Source organism: Eutrigla gurnardus (assembly GCF_963514095.1).
Source record: "Eutrigla gurnardus genome assembly, chromosome: 9".
Taxonomy (NCBI): domain Eukaryota; kingdom Metazoa; phylum Chordata; class Actinopteri; order Perciformes; family Triglidae; genus Eutrigla; species Eutrigla gurnardus.
In genome coordinates, this window is record NC_139923.1 from 3,146,891 (window position 1) to 3,164,555 (window position 17,665).

At 44.9% G+C, this 17,665-nt stretch overlaps 1 protein-coding gene across 2 annotated transcripts in view; it reads right to left on the minus strand.

The window, feature by feature from the left end:
• deaf1 (DEAF1 transcription factor) overlaps positions 1-17,665 on the minus strand; it is a 29,340-nt gene that overhangs the window by 5,366 nt on the left and 6,309 nt on the right. The window contains exons 7-9 of one of the 2 annotated variants that reach the window (XM_084017240.1): positions 15,126-15,170; positions 14,687-14,810; positions 14,025-14,174 (exon numbers count right to left, since the gene is read on the minus strand). In XM_084017240.1, coding sequence (XP_083873366.1) covers positions 14,025-14,174; positions 14,687-14,810; positions 15,126-15,170 — 319 coding nt within the window. Of the gene's footprint in view, positions 1-14,024; positions 14,175-14,677; positions 14,811-15,125; positions 15,171-17,665 lie in introns of both variants that reach the window. The other variant, XM_084017239.1, reaches the window with a different exon arrangement.

Below are 17,665 nucleotides of genomic sequence, written 5' to 3' on the forward strand. Positions count from 1 at the left end.
TGTGTGTGTTGTGATGACCCCTGCTGTTGAGGCAGCAGGCTCCTGATGTGACTTGGGTTTGTGGGAGGAGTTTGGTCAATCATGGGCACCTGGGCCCAGTGTTCCTGAGATTATAAAACGACCCATGATTCATTCATTCTCTCTCTCTCCTCTCCAGCAGATGTCCTACGGGTGATGTGGCAGCTGCAGTTTTCTTAAGTTCCATTATGCTCAGTTATGCACTTTACAACACACATCCATTACATTGTACACACATGCACATCCTACACTACTGATAGACTGATGGTCACATCCCATCTGTTTATTATTTTCCTTTGTTGCACATTGCGTTGCTTTATGTTAAATAAATATACTTTGCTAAACCTTCTTAAATTCAGTGTGTCTCCCGTCTTGTCGTGGCCCAAAGAGCCAGGTTGTGACAAATGGGGGCTCGTCCGTTCGTGGTTTTCAGTAACATGTTTATGGGTTGTAGATTTGTTTGACACGTGTTTGTTTTTACGCGTGGATCAGCTGATGAGGGCCTGGTGCGCGTGTAGGTCGGTGGTGAATGCCGTTGTGTTTCCTTGTTGCCTGAAATTTTTTGGGGGGGGGGTCGCGCTGAAGGGAGAAGGTTTCGCGTCCGTGGAAGCATTTGGATGCGTTTTGGGTTTTTTTTCCCCTGTCGGTTGTGCGTAGTGCAAAGAGAAGGTAAGTGTTGCCGCCCTGATGAGTTGTATTTGGAGTTTCCCTGTTAAGCTGTAGGGGCGTTTCCCCTTTGGGTCACGTCGGTTTTTTTCTTTGTGTAGTGTTGTGGCAATGTGGTTAGTGTCACCTGTCTACGGACAGGTGTCTCGGGAGCACGTCCATGGGATCTTGCGTGGCGGCCTGCTCGCAGGTGGCTTCTCAGACCCGCTGGTTTCCAGTGCGTAATTACCCGCCGCACGCCGCATGAAGACTAGGGGTGAGTTTAGTAAGATTTTGGGTTAGGCAGTTAGCGGGAAATACTCCTCGAGGTAAGTTTGCCTCGTTTGTATGCGTTTGAGGGGGTAATACTGTGCATTCTGTTTGGTCTGTCTGTTATTATGGCTTCTTTGTCGGAGTTTTTTGATGCGCCCTCGGAGGTGTTTGTTAATGGCTGTACTAAAGAACAGCTGATGCGAATAGCCGAACATTATGAGATTAATGTGGCAGATAAAAAACCCAAGGCTGAGGTTAAAAGTATTATTTTGTCCGCCTTAGTGGAGAGTGGGGTTTTGAAGAAGGGAGAGTTTTTGTCGGACGTGGCAGCGGTGCCAATGTCCGTACCAGTGTCCGTGGCAGGGCTGACTTTTGCGCAGCAGAAGGAACTGATGATGATACAGTTTGAGCAGGAGAAAGTACGGTTAAAAGTAGAAATGGAGCGGCAGCAAATAGAAAAGATGAAACTGGACTTGCAGCAGTATAAACTGAGTTTGATCCGTGATGGTAAGCTTTCACAGAACATGGCAGAGGAAAGTTTTTTTGAGTCGGGGCAGGTTAGGTTTGATGTTGGGGCTAATTTGCGCTTAATGCCTAGGTTTAATGACAGGGATCCGGATATATTTTTCACTTTATTTGAGCGGATTGCAGATGCAAAAAATTGGCCTGATGCAGACAAGACTTTGATGCTCCAGTGCGTCCTTACGGGTAGGGCCCAGGAGGCGTATTCAGCGCTGAGTGCGAGTGATTGTACGAGTTATGTTAAGGTCAAATCTGCTGTCTTGAAAGCATACGAGTTGGTCCCCGAGGCTTATCGTCAAAGGTTTAGGATCTGGGGGAAAGGTGACGAACAAACAAATGTTGAATTTGCTCGTGATTTGCTATGCCATTTTAACCGCTGGTGTTCCGCTGCGAGTGTCGAGAGTTTTGAGGGGCTTTGTGAGTTGATGGTGCTGGAACAATTTAAAAATTCTATTCCTCAGCGCATTGCAACTTATGTAAGTGAGCAGAAAGCAACCACCGTACATAGAGCGGCTGAGCTGGCTGACGATTTTGTGTTAATGCACAGGAGTGGGTTTGGTGAAGTGTACGCGGCCAGTGAGTTAAGACGTAGAAGTAATAACCACGGTAGCTCGGGTTACGGTGTTCAGTCCTCAGTAGCGGGTCCCTCGCATACATTTAAAGCCTCACGGGTGAGAGATGATGGTGGCAGAGGGGGCTTATGTCATTATTGTCGGAGCGCGGGCCACTGGAAGGATCAATGTCCGGTGTTGCAGAGTGTGAATAAACATAAATCTTATCCATCTGCTCCTGCTCCAGCCTTGTCCTGTTCCAGTGTTCAGGGGCCAGGTCCTGAATGTGTTGGTCCAGAGAGTGGTGGTGATTTTGAGCCTTTCATTGCTGACGCTGTCGTTTCTCTGGTGGGTAGTGAGGAGCGTGTGCCTATAAAAGTTTTGAGAGATACAGGCGCTAAGCATTCTTTCATTTTGGGATCAGTATTGCCTTTTTCGCCTGCAACAGAAACGGGGGATTTTATTCTGATGCGAGGTATGGAGATGGGATTGGTACCTGTACCGCTGCACAACATGGTGCTTGATTGTGATCTGGTGCAAGGTGTTGTTGCCATTGGTGTGCGTCCAGCATTGCCAGTGGATGGAGTGGAGTTGATTCTGGGAAATGATCTGGCTGGTAGCGCGGTGTGGGCTAGTGTGCCGCCGTCTCCTGTAGTTACATCTAAGCTGTTGGTAACAGTTGGGCCAGATGAGTGTGGTCAGAAATATCCAGCTGCGTTTCCAGCCTGCGCCATGACCCGTGCACAGCGTGCTAGGGATGCGTCAGACTTGGTCGTTAGTGGAGAGCAAAAGGAGATGAAACTTGTGATTCCTCTACCTGATCTTCCCCCATCCATCCCTCGAGCGGAGTGGGTTAAATGTCAGCAGGTTGATCAGTCTCTGTCCAGTTTGGTGACCAGTGCTTTGCCGGAGAGTGAAATGGGAAATGTGGCTCGTGGCTATTTTTTCCAGGATGAGTTGCTTGTGAGGAAATGGGTGCCTTGTGAGGGTGACTATGTTGGTGAGCCTGTGTTTCAGGTTGTTGTGCCCGAAAAATTCCGTGACACAGTATTAAAGACTGCACATGATGAATCAGGTCATCTGGGTGTGAGAAAAACTTATGACCGGGTTTTGCGATATTTTTTTTGGCCAAAGTTAAAGTGTGATGTTGCTAATTATATAAAATCATGTCATACATGTCAACTTACAGGTAAGCCCAGTCACTCAATCAAGCCAGCGCCTCTTTGTCCCATTCCAGCAATCAGTCAACCATTTGAACATTTGATCATAGACTGTGTGGGGCCGTTACCAACCTCAAAGTCTGGTTGCTCTTACCTGCTAACTGTAATGTGTCAGGTGACAAGATACCCTGCAGCATATCCTGTGCGTTCTATTTCTGCGAGATCAATAGTCAAGGCGTTGACACAGTTTATTTCCATCTTCGGCATTCCACGTGTGATTCAGAGTGACCAAGGCTCTAATTTTACATCTCACTTGTTTTCACAGGTGTTGAAGCAGTTGAAGGTGAAGCACAACCGTGCGTCTGCGTATCATGCCCAGAGTCAGGGAGCGTTGGAGCGCTTTCACCAAACATTAAAGTCCCTGTTGCGTGCTTTTTGCACGGAGATGGGGGGAGATTGGGAGGAAGGCCTACCTTGGTTAATGTTGTCAGCCCGAGAGGTTGTGCAGGAGAGCACTAGGTTTAGTCCTAATGACCTTGTTTTTGGCCATACAGTGCGGGGTCCCTTGGCAGTCCTGCGGGATGGCTTGGGTGATACTGATCCACCTAAGAATCTGATTGATTATGTGAACGGTTTCCGTCATCGTTTGTATACAGCTGTTGAAAAAGCGCGTGAAAATCTGGAAGTAGCTCAATCTAAAATGAAAGCTGTGTATGACCGTCGGGCAGAGCGTCGCCAGTTTACTCCTGGGGATCAGGTTTTGGCCCTCACTCCGGTTGTGAGTTCACCATTTCAGGCAAAGTTCTCAGGCCCGTACACTGTGGAGCGACAAGTTTCAGAGCAAAATTATTTCATTTCTACTCCGACGCGTAGGAAGTCTTCTCGCCTCTGTCATGTCAACCTGTTGAAGCCGTATTATTCTCGTGACGAAACTGTTGCACCTGGGTCCAGTGCGCAGAGTTTAGATATCAGTCCTGTACTCACTGTGGGTTCTGTGCCCTCAGCTTTGATGGCTCCGGGTATGGTGAGCATGGAGGGGGATGTTCGAGCACCTGATGATCCTGTGATGTGTAGTAGGCTAAAAAATTCAGAGACGTTGTGTAACTTGGAGAGTTTATTTGTTCACTTGTCTGAAGTTCAAAGCAGTGAGCTGAAAGAGGTAATCAGGGAGTATCCAGTCCTGTTTAGTGATACACCATCGCGTACACACTTGATAGAACATGATATTGATGTTGGAGACAGTACACCAATTAAACAGCGTTTCTATAGGTGTGCACCACACAGACAGAAAGTAATGGAATCTGAGGTCAAGTATATGCTGGACCATCACATTGCAGTTCCATCGTCATCCAGTTGGGCGTCACCCTGTCTGTTGGTCGATAAGTCGGACAAGTCTCCTAGGTTCTGTACTGACTATCGAAAGGTAAACAAGGTCACTAAATCAGATTCTTATCCGTTGCCGCGAATGGAGGACTGCATAGACCAGGTCGGTGCAGCACAATTTGTGAGCAAGTTCGACTTGCTGAAGGGGTATTGGCAAGTCCCACTATCTGCTCGTGCTAGGGAGATTTCTGCATTTATAACGCCTACAGGACTGTATGAATATACCGTGATGAGTTTTGGGCTACGGAACGCACCCGCAACTTTTCAGCGTCTAATGAATACGGTTGTTGCAGGTCTTGAAGGTTGCGCAGTTTATCTGGACGATGTAGTTGTTTTCAGTGACACGTGGGATGCTCATGTCGGGCGCGTCCGTGCCTTGTTCAGTCGTTTGGCTGAGGCGCGACTCACAATCAATCTGGCAAAGTGTGAGTTTGCCAGGGCGACGGTGACGTATCTTGGCCGGGTGGTCGGACAGGGGCAGGTGCGTCCAGTCGATGCTAAAGTTAGAGCTGTTGTGCAGTATCCTGTTCCAGTTACGAAGAAAGAATTGATGCGGTTTCTAGGTTTAGTCGGCTATTATAGGAGTTTTTGTAAAAACTTTTCAACTGTTGTTGCACCGCTGACTGACCTGTTGAAGGGCAGGGTGAAGTTTGTGTGGTCTCCTCACTGTCAAAGTGCATTTGAAAATGTGAAATCGCTCCTGTGCTCAGTTCCAGTCCTGGCTGCACCGTGCTTGCATAAGCCGTTTAAGATCCAGGCAGATGCCAGTCAAGTGGGCGCAGGGGCAGTGTTGTTACAGGAGGAGGGGGGAGTTGATAAACCTGTGTGTTACTTCTCAAAAAAGTTCAACTCATACCAGTTGCACTACTCAACTATAGAGAAGGAAGCGCTGGCCCTCATTTGGGCGCTTCAGCATTTTGAGGTTTATGTTGGTACTGGGGGGGAACCAGTAGTTGTTTTCACTGACCATAACCCTTTGACCTTTTTGAGTTCACTGCACTGCCCAAACCACCGTCTGATGCGATGGACTTTGTTCTTGCAGGGCCATCATTTAGAGGTCAGACACATTAAGGGCAAGGACAATTTAATGGCCGATGCTTTTTCTCGTGCCCCTGTGGGTTAAATGGTAGTCTGTTATCCTTCCTACTGTTCTCATCTCCCTATTAAAATGTTTCATTTTCAGGTACCTGGTTGCAGTGGGATGTGTGTAAGGTAGTAGCGTAGTTGTTGGGTTTGGGTTTGTGGTGATCCCTGTCGGGACTCAATCTTAAGGGGGAGGGTGTGATGACCCCTGCTGTTGAGGCAGCAGGCTCCTGATGTGACTTGGGTTTGTGGGAGGAGTTTTGGTCAATCATGGGCACCTGGGCCCAGTGTTCCTGAGATTATAAAACGACCCATGATTCATTCATTCTCTCTCTCTCCTCTCCAGCAGATGTCCTACGGGTGATGTGGCAGCTGCAGTTTTCTTAAGTTCCATTATGCTCAGTTATGCACTTTACAACACACATCCATTACATTGTACACACATGCACATCCTACACTACTGATAGACTGATGGTCACATCCCATCTGTTTATTATTTTCCTTTGTTGCACATTGCGTTGCTTTATGTTAAATAAATATACTTTGCTAAACCTTCTTAAATTCAGTGTGTCTCCCGTCTTGTCGTGGCCCAAAGAGCCAGGTTGTGACAGTGTATATATATATATATATATATATATATATATATATAAACAGAGCAGCTGGTATGAGCAGATGTGTCTGTGCATCCTTGGTATATATTCACTCCTGACCTACCTACACAACATATTCCTGCCTTGGTAATGGAATCACTGACATCTCTGAGCTCCTCTGAGAGCGGACGAGTCCAAAAATAAGTGGACATCCATCTCAGGCTCTGATCTAGCACGTCCTGGGGAAACAGGTCCAGCACAAGCCGTGTTCAAAGAAGAATGAACTGGACTCTTGCTTTCCTATTAATCCTATTAATTAATCTGCTAATTCCCAGTCCTTTTCTACAAAGAAGCTCCTTTGTGACAGTTTAAATCTGAAGACAGTTTGGTAGGATTAGAATAAAATCAGGGAACGTTTTCATTTGGTACAGTTGGTAGCACCTGTGTCATTTCCACAGGTGTCTTCCTCACGTTCAGAGTTTCATATTTGATTTTCTTTCTGAAATTTAACCTGTCACTGGCCCAGGCTGTTGTTCCCGTGTGCCTCAAGACCACCACCATCGTCCCCGTGCCCAAGCAATCTAACCCAGCGTGTCTGAATGACTATCGACCGGTAGCATTGACCCCCATCATCACCAAGTGCCTTGAGAAGCTAATCTTAGCTCACCTCAAGCCCAGCCTTCCTCCTGCATTAGACCCCCACCAGTATGCATACCGTGCCAACAGATCGACTGAGGATGCCATATACACAGCCCTTCACTCTGCCCTCACCCACCTGGACAATAGCAATTCCTATGCTAGGTTGCTATTCATAGACTTCAGCTCAGCTTTCAACACAATCATACCATCTGATCTGATCATGAAACTACACAAGCTTGGCATCAGCATATCCACCTGCAACTGGATATTGGACTTTCTGATCAACAGACCACAGACGGTGAGGTTAAACAACCTCTCCTCCACTACACTTCCTCTACACACTGGTGTACCACAAGGGTGCGTGCTCAGCCCTTTACTGTACACCCTCTTCACCCATGACTGCTCCCCCATTCACAACTCCAACTCCATCATCAAATTCGCAGACGACACAACAGTGCTCGGCCTGATCAGGAATAATGATGAATCAGCCTACAGGGAGGAAGTCCAGCACTTGGCAGCTTGGTGTGCTAGTAACAATCTTGTGCTCAACACCACCAAAACCAAAGAACTCATTGTTGACTTCCGGAAATCAAAGGCAAGCATACACACACCCATTCACATCAACGGGGCTGAAGAGGAACGGGTCACCAACTTCAAGTTCCTGGGTGTCCATATTTCACAAGACCTCTCCTGGTCACTCAACACCTCCACTCTGATCAAGAAAGCTCAACAACGCCTCTTCTTCCTCAGAAAACTGAAAAAAGCTGGACTCTCCCCTCAGATCCTCCGGAACTTCTACCGCTGCACCGTTGAGAGCATCCTCACCAACTGCTTCACGGTGTGGTATGGTAACTGCACTATGGCTGATAGGAAAGCCCTACAGCGAGTCGTTAAAACTGCTCAGAAAATAATTGGCACATCACTCCCTGCCCTCACTGATCTTCATCATTCACGGTGTCTGCAACGTGCAAACAAAATCATCAAGGACCACACACACCCCAGTCATGCCCTGTTCTCTCTCCTCCCGTCCGGGAGATGTTACAGGAGCCTCAGGAGTCACACCAGCAGGCTCAGAAACAGCTTTTTCCACAACACTACAACACTGCTCAACACAAAGACCCTACACTAGCCCCCCCCCCCCCCCCCCCCCCCCCCTCCCCTTCTTGAACATGGACTATGGTCAGTCTGACTACCTCAAACCACCTATGCACTTTACTTATGCACTTCAATATGCACTAACTAATGCACTAACTAACACAAACTGCATTCTATGGACCCTTCAGAACTATATGCACTTTAAAATGAATGTGGATCAACTGTATTAACCATTTATGTATTACTTGCACTTTATATTCATAGTGCATTCTATGGACCCTCAGAGCTATATGCACCTTAAAAACTGACTGGATATTTTTAACTTTGTTGACCAGCTGCTATCTGCTATCTGTGTCTTATGTATTATTATTATTATTATTATTCTTATAGCGCTGTTTTAACAGAAACGTTTTATTGATTGCACTACTGGTTAGATGCTAAACTGCATTTCGTTGTACTGGTTGTCCTTACTTGTGCAATGACAATAAAGTTGAATCTAATCTAATCTAAATCTCTCCCAACATCGTTCTGGTGCAGTCCTGCAGTGATGGAATGTAACTACATAAATACATCTTCTCAGAAGGGGAAAGTGTTGTTTTTACATCATTATAATTATATGACAGCTGTATTAACTTTGAGGATTGAGATCTTTGCACACAAAACATTAAGTACAGCTGAAGCCATTAGTCAACGGACGGTGTATTTGGCAACTAGTTTGATCATCATTTTTTATTACTTTTCATCCAACATTTCTTGGTTGCTTTTAATTTCTGTTAACAAACGCAAAGAAACATGTTTTATTATGTAATAATATTGAACTAGAACTAAACTGGTGAAGGTGTTACTTTGGGTGATTTTGACACATTTCTCTATACTTTCACTTTTCTTTACAAACCAAACAATCATTTGATTAATGGAGGAAATAGCAGATTCATCAATAAAAATCAAATGTAAAATCCTAGTTTTACATTAATACACGAGTAATAATAATAATAATCCAAAAATACGATATGTATCAGTTTATCACTGGGCTTTGTTGAATACTTGATTCTGATTGGTCAATTAGGGCCATCTACCGACTGCTACTATGAACAGCAGACCATTACTATGGACGCAATTCTGATCTCCATACACAGCAAGAGGACGATGGATTTATTCAATAAGTACTTGTAAAATAACCAGGATATTAATAGTCATTAATTACTGCTGAATTAAGCCCTTCAAAATATAATATAATAATGTCTGGCTCACTGCAAAACGACAGAGGAGACTGAGGTGCTCCATACAACAAGCAATAAAGTAGGTGGTTTTAATTCCATGGGACTTACTGTACAGGCACATGGGACATTTTTCCTTTTAATACAGTTTCCTGATTATACTTGCATACTTTTACTTCAGTAATATTTTCAATGCAGGACATTTTCTCGTAACGGTGTATTTTTACAATGTGGTGTGAGTACCTTTACTTAAGTAAAGGACCTGAGTAGTTCCTCCACACTGTAGATCTGCCACTATAATGTAGATGAGATACAATAAAGCTGATAAAGATGATGAGGCTCATCCCAGTAGAAACTCCTCTTCAAGTTTTCTTTTGTTATTTTTTTAAAATGTTATTCTAAATCTCGTACAATATCATGGAGAACAACATCTGCACGTTGGGATCATTTATTATTAAATTATTCATTATATACTGTCTATTACTTACATGTATACCATAGGGGTGTCGACATCTTCACGTATAAGCGGATAATAAATCATAAGCGTTTAGAAAAATCAATAACCGTTTACACGTCATTTTTCCTCCTCGTTTATTTCTCACCAATATATACGCCTATAGTATTTTTAGGGGTGATAATGTTGCCTGAAAGCTTCAGATAATAACATTAACTAACTATATAATTCAATGTTCCCACAAGTGCAGTTATCCGCCTACATGATGGGGCACAATGTTACGTAGAAAAAAACCTGCGGCCACAGCCAGTGTTGCGTGACTTCAAGTTGACTCAGGGACGCGATGGTGGCGAAAAGCAAGTGCAGCACTGTGTGGCAGTTTTTTTAACAAACTGCCACTGTGTAGAATAGGCTGCAGAGGACTTGAGAAGAGCGAGGCGCTCATCAACTTCTCCATGCGCTAAAGTTGTCCTGCTGAAAATAAAAACTGTTAATGGCTTGTTATTTTAGCCTTTATTGTTTCGTGTTGTTGTACATTATATTGTTGGTTGGTGTTCTGTGTCGGCTTTTCAGGAGAATAACGTTGAATAAACATCACGTTACGCCGCAAAGCAAAGTTCTTTATAAACGGTACGATCGCAGCATATTTCTGACTCTCCTTACCGCGGGAACTTCTGTGTAAAAAAACCAACGCATCACTCTGAGGGTCTGCTGTGGCAAGTGACGCCTAGTGGGAAAGGTGGGTAAACCGGTTTGGTCCGGTCTTTGGCTAAGTATCTGACCGGTTTGAAAATGTTTAAACCGCGCCTACTGACCAGGTGAGGAAGCCTTCTGTGTGAACCCTCTTGACTTTAGTCACCCATGCTTTACTCACTTCGGTTTCTCTGAACAGCCAATAAGAGTAACTTCTCTGTTGGCTGCTAGTGACAAAAGTGTACGGCGCACCACAACAACTAGGACAACAGACGCTCTCCGGTCGGCCTGACCATGTCCAGCGTCCGACCGTGTGCAGGCCTCGAGGGTTCGGGTTCGACATTGAGTCGTGATGCTGCGGTTGGTTACGGGGCTCAGGAATGTGTTGAATCAATCAGTGTCCACACAGATGTACACGGTGTGTGTGTGTGTGTATTCCCAGCAGCCTTCCAGTCACGATGGTTTAAAGGTCCAATCAACAGTTAATGGTTTCCAATATTTAAAATAACAGATATGTTCTTATTTCTAACCATTTGAGCTCTGAATGAAATATCACCAGTTTCCATGTTTTCTCAGCTGCTAATAACAAAAAAAAAATATGAGCATCAGAAATGTGATCAATAACAAACGTTAACTAAAGACCACCTTGTAGTACGATCTGTCGCTCAGACCACACCCATGTTCAAACCTGGCCTTCATTCTGTAAAAGGTGACGTATCCTGCACAACTGCTTTCACCGAGACAATATCTGTCCACAGACAGACAGGCAGACAGGCAGGCAGACTGACAGGCAGGCAGGCAGGCAGACAGGCAGGCAGACAGACAGGCAGACAGGCAGGCAGGCAGGCAGACAGGCAGGCAGACAGACAGGCAGACAGGCAGGCAGGCAGGCAGGCAAACAGGCAGACAGACAGACAGGTGGTCAGACTGGTGCCTCCAGGAGCAGATTTTGACACACACACACACACACAACACCAACGCCACACAGACTCACAAGCTGAAACAAAAGCAGCTACATGCTGGGTACATGCTCGCGGCTAGTTATAATGATATTATTATTCAGTGTTCGTCCAAGTGTTAACAGAAGCATTCGGAGATCTCAGAATAGTCCTTTAACGAGTATCAGACAGAGAAATCAGTCACACGATGGGCTTCTCCTGAGAGCTCGTTACAGCAACAGGACAGCCAATCAAACAGCAGCTGGTGCTTCCTTGACACCTGATAAGATGATGGATAGGCTGCAGGGCAGCGGCCATACAGGGGATTGTGAGACAGATCATTAAGGAGGAGGACGAATCAAACATCCAAGATGGTGCTGTGTTTGTTCTAATTCAGTAGTTTTGAGATACTGGATGTGTGGAAACATGGACCTGCAGGTGGCGCTCCAGGAAAGTCAGGGAACGATCAAACAAAGAACAGACGACGGAGTCCTTTGATTTTCAAGGATGCATTTGTGTATCCTCTCCTCAAACTACGACGGCGTTATAGAGCCACTGGAGGGGGAAAAAGCAACGTGGGGCAATATTGAGAGGAAAAGAAGTTGCAGATTTGATACTTTATAAAGTCGCAGATTTGCTACTTAATTAGCATTGTAATAAAGTCGCCCCCCTCTCTCGGCTCCATTTCCCCTCTACAGTGGCCCTAATACGCCGTCATATAAAACACCATCAGCACTACTCACATGATGCATTTTCTGTCCCCCGGTTTGGAAACAAGGAAACTTGCTATAAACCCACCGTTATTTCATCTCAGCAGTCCACTCACATCTGTTTTTAGGTCAGAAATTGGCGATCCATTTACAAGGCCTAACCGGGACTTCAGTGTCGAGTTCAGCCCAACATCTACACTAACACATTCAAAGGTCCAGAGCTGCCAACATAAAAGCATTCAAAACTAGGGAAGGAAAATATGTCATAATACTAATGACAAGAATATTATCTTAGCATTAATGTAAAGAACAGTAGATTGTTTTGGGCTGTCACCTCGTCCTCTATTTGTGTTTGAGCCAGTGGATGGCTTTGTACTGCCATCTAGTGGCCAGTCTTGGCGAGGGAGGCAGGTTATAAAAGGGAGGAGACTATGGCTGCGTTTCAATAACAGTTTGAGTCGCCCTCGCTCACTTGCCCTAAGCACTTGCCGTCGGGGGAATCCCCGCCGCCATCTTAAGGGCTGTTCCATTTCCCTGAACAGCTGAAGTGAACTCCGTGAGATCGACCCTTGAGGGCTGAGTGATCGAGTGAACAACGATGGCCACTTCAGTGCTGTATATCACCCACAATGCATTGCAGTGGTGCACGAAAAATATGTCCATGCGGTGGCGATAATGAACCTTAAACACCATTGTCTGCTGTCTATTCATCACCAAGGAAGAAGAAGAAAGAAGAAAGTAGAAAATGAATTAAATTTAATTCATTTTCTTAAATTGTGCAGTTAGACTGTCTGTTGCAGAGTTATGGCAGAGCCCAACGTTTACAAGTGTAAGTATATAAGCAGCCGTATTGCCATCAAGTGCAGAATACGTCTTCGTCTCAATGAAATGAGTCTCCGCATATTTTGTGTAATTTGGAATAGGCAGTATAGCGCTACTCCAACAACGTGTGGTTGATCCATGATTGTCTGGGCTGTTAGTGAACGAGGGCAGGTGTGTTCCATTTACCCCTTTCACTCCCCCTCCGCCCTCTTTCCCTCCGCCCTCCAAGTGGCCTCCGTGTGACGTCATAGCAAGGGCTGAGGGCGAGTGAGCGAGGGCGACTCAAACTGTTATTGAAACGCAGCCCATGAGTCCTGTAAGCTCACCTGTGCGCCTCCTCACCTGTGCGCCTCCTCACCTGTGCGTGTCTCCATCACCATCTCCTTTGTTCCCGCTGGGTTGTCTGTGCTGCCGAGGTGTTCCTTTGATCCCTAAGTAAGCTTGCCCTTGAGGCAGTGTAGAGAAAGAAATCTCTGATAGCCGAGGCACTCAAAAATGACATGTCCTAAATGGACAACTTTAAAATGCCCACGCGTAGCGGCATGGGGCCTTCTTCAGGGCATAGTGAAGCATGCCCTTATTTAATGTTATCACTACCATCTTTATGTTGTTTAGGTTGCTGCGATCTGTTCTAAGTTTGTTTTATTGTCATTAGGGGGAATATTCTCCAGAAGGCCTTCGACACAGAATACTATCAGCTCCCTTGGTTTAGTGGAACGAGGTATGTGTAACTCGTATTTGGGCTTTTATTTTATTCCCGAGTTAATAATGAAATAAATGTTTTTCAATGAATGTATCTTTTATTTTTCTATTGAAAGTGGGTGGAAGTTGTGAGTGACATGTTTGCGTTTTGTCTAATCTCTTTCTTTTTTCTTTCTGTATTTCTTTTCCGTAGTTTTCACAATGCAACAGCAACAATCAAATTCAAGCACCCGTCATGAATCTCTCCGCTTTATTTGTTGACGCCAAGGGTCCGCTACAATTAATATTTGTCATGTGATTTACTGTCATAACTTTGAGTATTCTTTGATTTGATTATTCTTTGAGATATACAAGTCCTAATAATGAGATAAGGTCTCTGATGCTGCCTTTCTTTGATGAGTTCAATGCAGTTCTGTGTAAATGGATTGAGTTTGATCTAAACATGTCCATGTCTCTCCCTCAGACACCGCTGACAACACTCAAACGTCCTGGAGGATGGACATTGTGGAAGAAAGCATGGCGCTGGTACCTGCTGTGCTGGCAAACACCTCGCTCTGCGTGGAGCCCTCTGAGATGATGGCTGCAGCAGCAGCCGCGGCGGCGGCGGCGTCACCAGGTGGCGTGCGGTCAAAGGTCAAGGTGCCAGAGGTGGTGAACTGTCCTGATGGGGACATGGTGACTGTTGGTGGAGGACATATGTTAGATAATGTTCAATGACTTCATGTCTCATTCAGATGATCACCAAATACTAAACATGCAATAAGTCAATATTTAATTCATATTAATAACTAAGAGGTGTTTTACAGGGACAAAGATTAAGAAAGGAAAACTGCCTCATCTCCATAAATGGACGATATATATGGACTCTCTTCTTTTTTTTAAACAAGCTGTTGTCACTGAACACATGAGTGTATGATAGAGTTGGAATTAAAACACAAAAACTGTACAAACTATCTTTTCTCTTCTGCTGTGTGTGCATGTTAATCTGTATTATCATTTTTAACCAAAAGCCTGACTAGGGACGAGTGTCGTGAATTAGCTTTGGCTAAAAACACTATGATGCATACATCAGATGACTGTTCAACATTATCTAGTTTTTATATCTGTCCCTACTCAAATAAACTTTAAATAAATACACAGAGGCGCTGCCGCTCCTCCAATCACACATCAGACTGAGGTCACCTGACGTACATGTGGTCCCCGGAGTCAACGTAATGTTTTTGGTGGCGGGTAGTTCCTTTTTCGGGGAGGTGACCAGAGGCTCGTTGTCTTTCTTCCGTCTCTTGTAAGGGACGAAGAGGCGGACTGGACCCGTCTTCAGGAGACAAATCACACAACACAAGCAGACAATGAGGATGCTTTAAATCAGCCATAATATGATGTAAAAAACATGTTTGTTGATGCCCCCCCCCTCCCAATACATTCAATATAAAACTGTTGTCAAATGTTTTATTTTCATCTTAACAACCACTTTGTCTAAAATCGGGAACTATTTGATCAAAGAATAAGAGAACGTGATTAGAAATCTGGCCAAAACAACTGACATGAGCTCTGAATACTTTCTTGTCTCTAAAAAGCCCCCAGGTGGCGCTAATGAGGTCAGAGCTACAGAAAGAAAGCTTTTATTTACCATACTGGCGTTTTCTGCTTCCAGAGTCTCTCCATCCTTTGGACACTGAAGAGAAAGAAGCCGAGAATTAAGTCCTGCTGTCTGTCTGTCTGTCTGTCTGTCTGTCTGTCTGTCTGTCTGTCTGTCTGTCTACAAACCGTCAGAAAATCAAAAAATCATTACAGAAACTGGAGACACTGACCCCAAATAACCCCATCAGAGACTCAAACATGCCTTTAAAGGTCCCCTATTATACTGATTTAAATCAATTCCACACAGCTGTCAGAGGTCCAACAACACTGGATTTCATATGCATTGCCCCAAACCCATCCATGGTCCTGAATTTCAGCTGTCTAAAAGTTGCTCAAATGAGTTCTGCTGAGAACAGGCTGTTTCTGTGTCTGCACCTTTAAATGCTGATGAGCTCCGTCTGTCATCGCCTACTTGGAGAGAGATGGAGACGATGCCGCTTACGCTAGCGTTAGCATGCACCAATGTTTACGTGGATGTACCGCTATGGCTCGCCTATGTGTCTCAGGTGAAGTTGCTGGTCCCGTATGGTTGGAACAGATCCTTTTACGAGGGTCAGTGTCGAGGCAAAGCCATCTTTGTACTGACCCTCCTTACGGAAGCAGTCCAATGTGAAGTGGTTAGCACACACATACAAGCTAACACGGACCGTAGCCGGCCCATTGTCATTAAAAATGCAACGCAACCGCCGTCTCTCCTGTTCTTCTGTAGCTGGGACCAAATATAATATAAATCCTCTAATATAGGCCCGGGCCTTTATTTACTCAAGCGTATCACGGCCTAGGCCTTTATTGGAAGGAGGCCAGAATTAGAGACAGGCCCCTATTTCTATTTAAGCAAAACGGACTACCAGTAGAATGAATAAAAACAAGATTTTGTGTCTATTTGAACCTATAAAATACGAGGTTCATTTATTGAAAAAGTCTCCTCTTTGGCTCCGCAGCTGCCATATTACGGTAAACGTTTGCCAGTATTGCACGCTTGGTGGGCTGCCACTAGGAGGATGATTGACAGGCACTGTCCTTCATACAATCACGCGCACACTTCATGGCTGCATCTGATTGGACGATCGTTTTCACAGCTGTTCTGTCTGCTCCCAGATTTCAAGCTTTCTCTTATTTTACGACAATAGTTCACCGAAATGTATTTCTGAAAACATTTTAATGCGAGAAATAAGCTATGCAGTTGCTGAATCTGTCTTTATTTTGGATAGACAACGGTCAGTTTAAAAGATTTTCGAGAGCTTGCGGGAGGCGGCGCCGTCTCTCGACACTTGCCGTCAGGCGAATGCTTTGCAGGGCTTCTTACATACCATAAATCCTCTAATATAGCTTCAGCCAAAATCTCTGTGACACGAAGGCATTGCACTGCTGACAATGAATGGGAAGCGTGGAAATAACGCTGCCTGTGGACACTTCCCCCGGCCTCCATTAGAGACCGGCCGTTATTTACCTCCACCGACAGCGAGACTGGCCAATGTTAGAGACCGGCCGGTAATAGAATACAGGCCAGTATTAGAGCTATCTCACTGCTGTTTCACCGCAGGACACACCGAACTTCACCTCGGTGATGAACGCCCCCTCTCAGATATCTCTCATCATCAGAGGAGTTCGGTCTATGCAAATGACTCCCTTCGTTACGTAACAACAGGAGCTGAATCTGAACAGCCTGTAGGAGCGCTGTTGTACCAGTGGGGGCGCTGCAGAGACCATGCAGGAGTCGCTTGTTTTCCCCATTCTGGGAGTTGAAGGGGCTCAGGGAGGACTAGTTTATAGGTGTAGAGACCAGAGAAAACCTGTATTTCATAATATGGGACTTTTAAAGAGCCTAACATGTTTTCTTCCTTCCCAGTAGCACAGGACCAAGCTGAAGATGTTGGCCTGTAGTTTTGACCTGTAGTTTTGACCTGTGCTGCTGGGAAGAGAGAAAATGATATAATTGGTCCCTTCAGAGTTTTCCCTTTTCCCGAGACTGGAGTGCAAGACGAAAAATAAAGCTTCTGATTATAAGATCAAACCTCGAACACGTCCAGTCACCCAAAAACCTCAATTACAATATGAAAAATGGTCTCCACCAAAAAAATTATATCGTACAACTATGAATTTGTAAAAAAAATATTATTTCTAGTGAGAAAATGTCTATGTGTAATAGAATTTAAATGTCTACTGGAGCCCACAATCCTGAATCATGGACTATCAATGGTCAAATCGTGTTGTGACCCATCACATTTATTCTGAGAAAACGGTCCACATGCTACCAAAAGTAACATACATTATTCCAATTATTACTTCAATCAAATCAAAAGCAGCCCAACTGGTGGAGAACTGTCCAATGTGGAGTGGATCATGTTTTACTGGACTCCTACTCTCACTGATGAATCCATCATTAGTGAACTGATGAACATGATCTTCTTCCCTCACTCTGCCACCAGATCTATGTTGATCCTGATCCTGATCCTGATCCTGATCCTGCAGCTTCTCCTGGACCAGTGGTGAAGTAAATGTACTACTACCACCATATAAAAACACTAG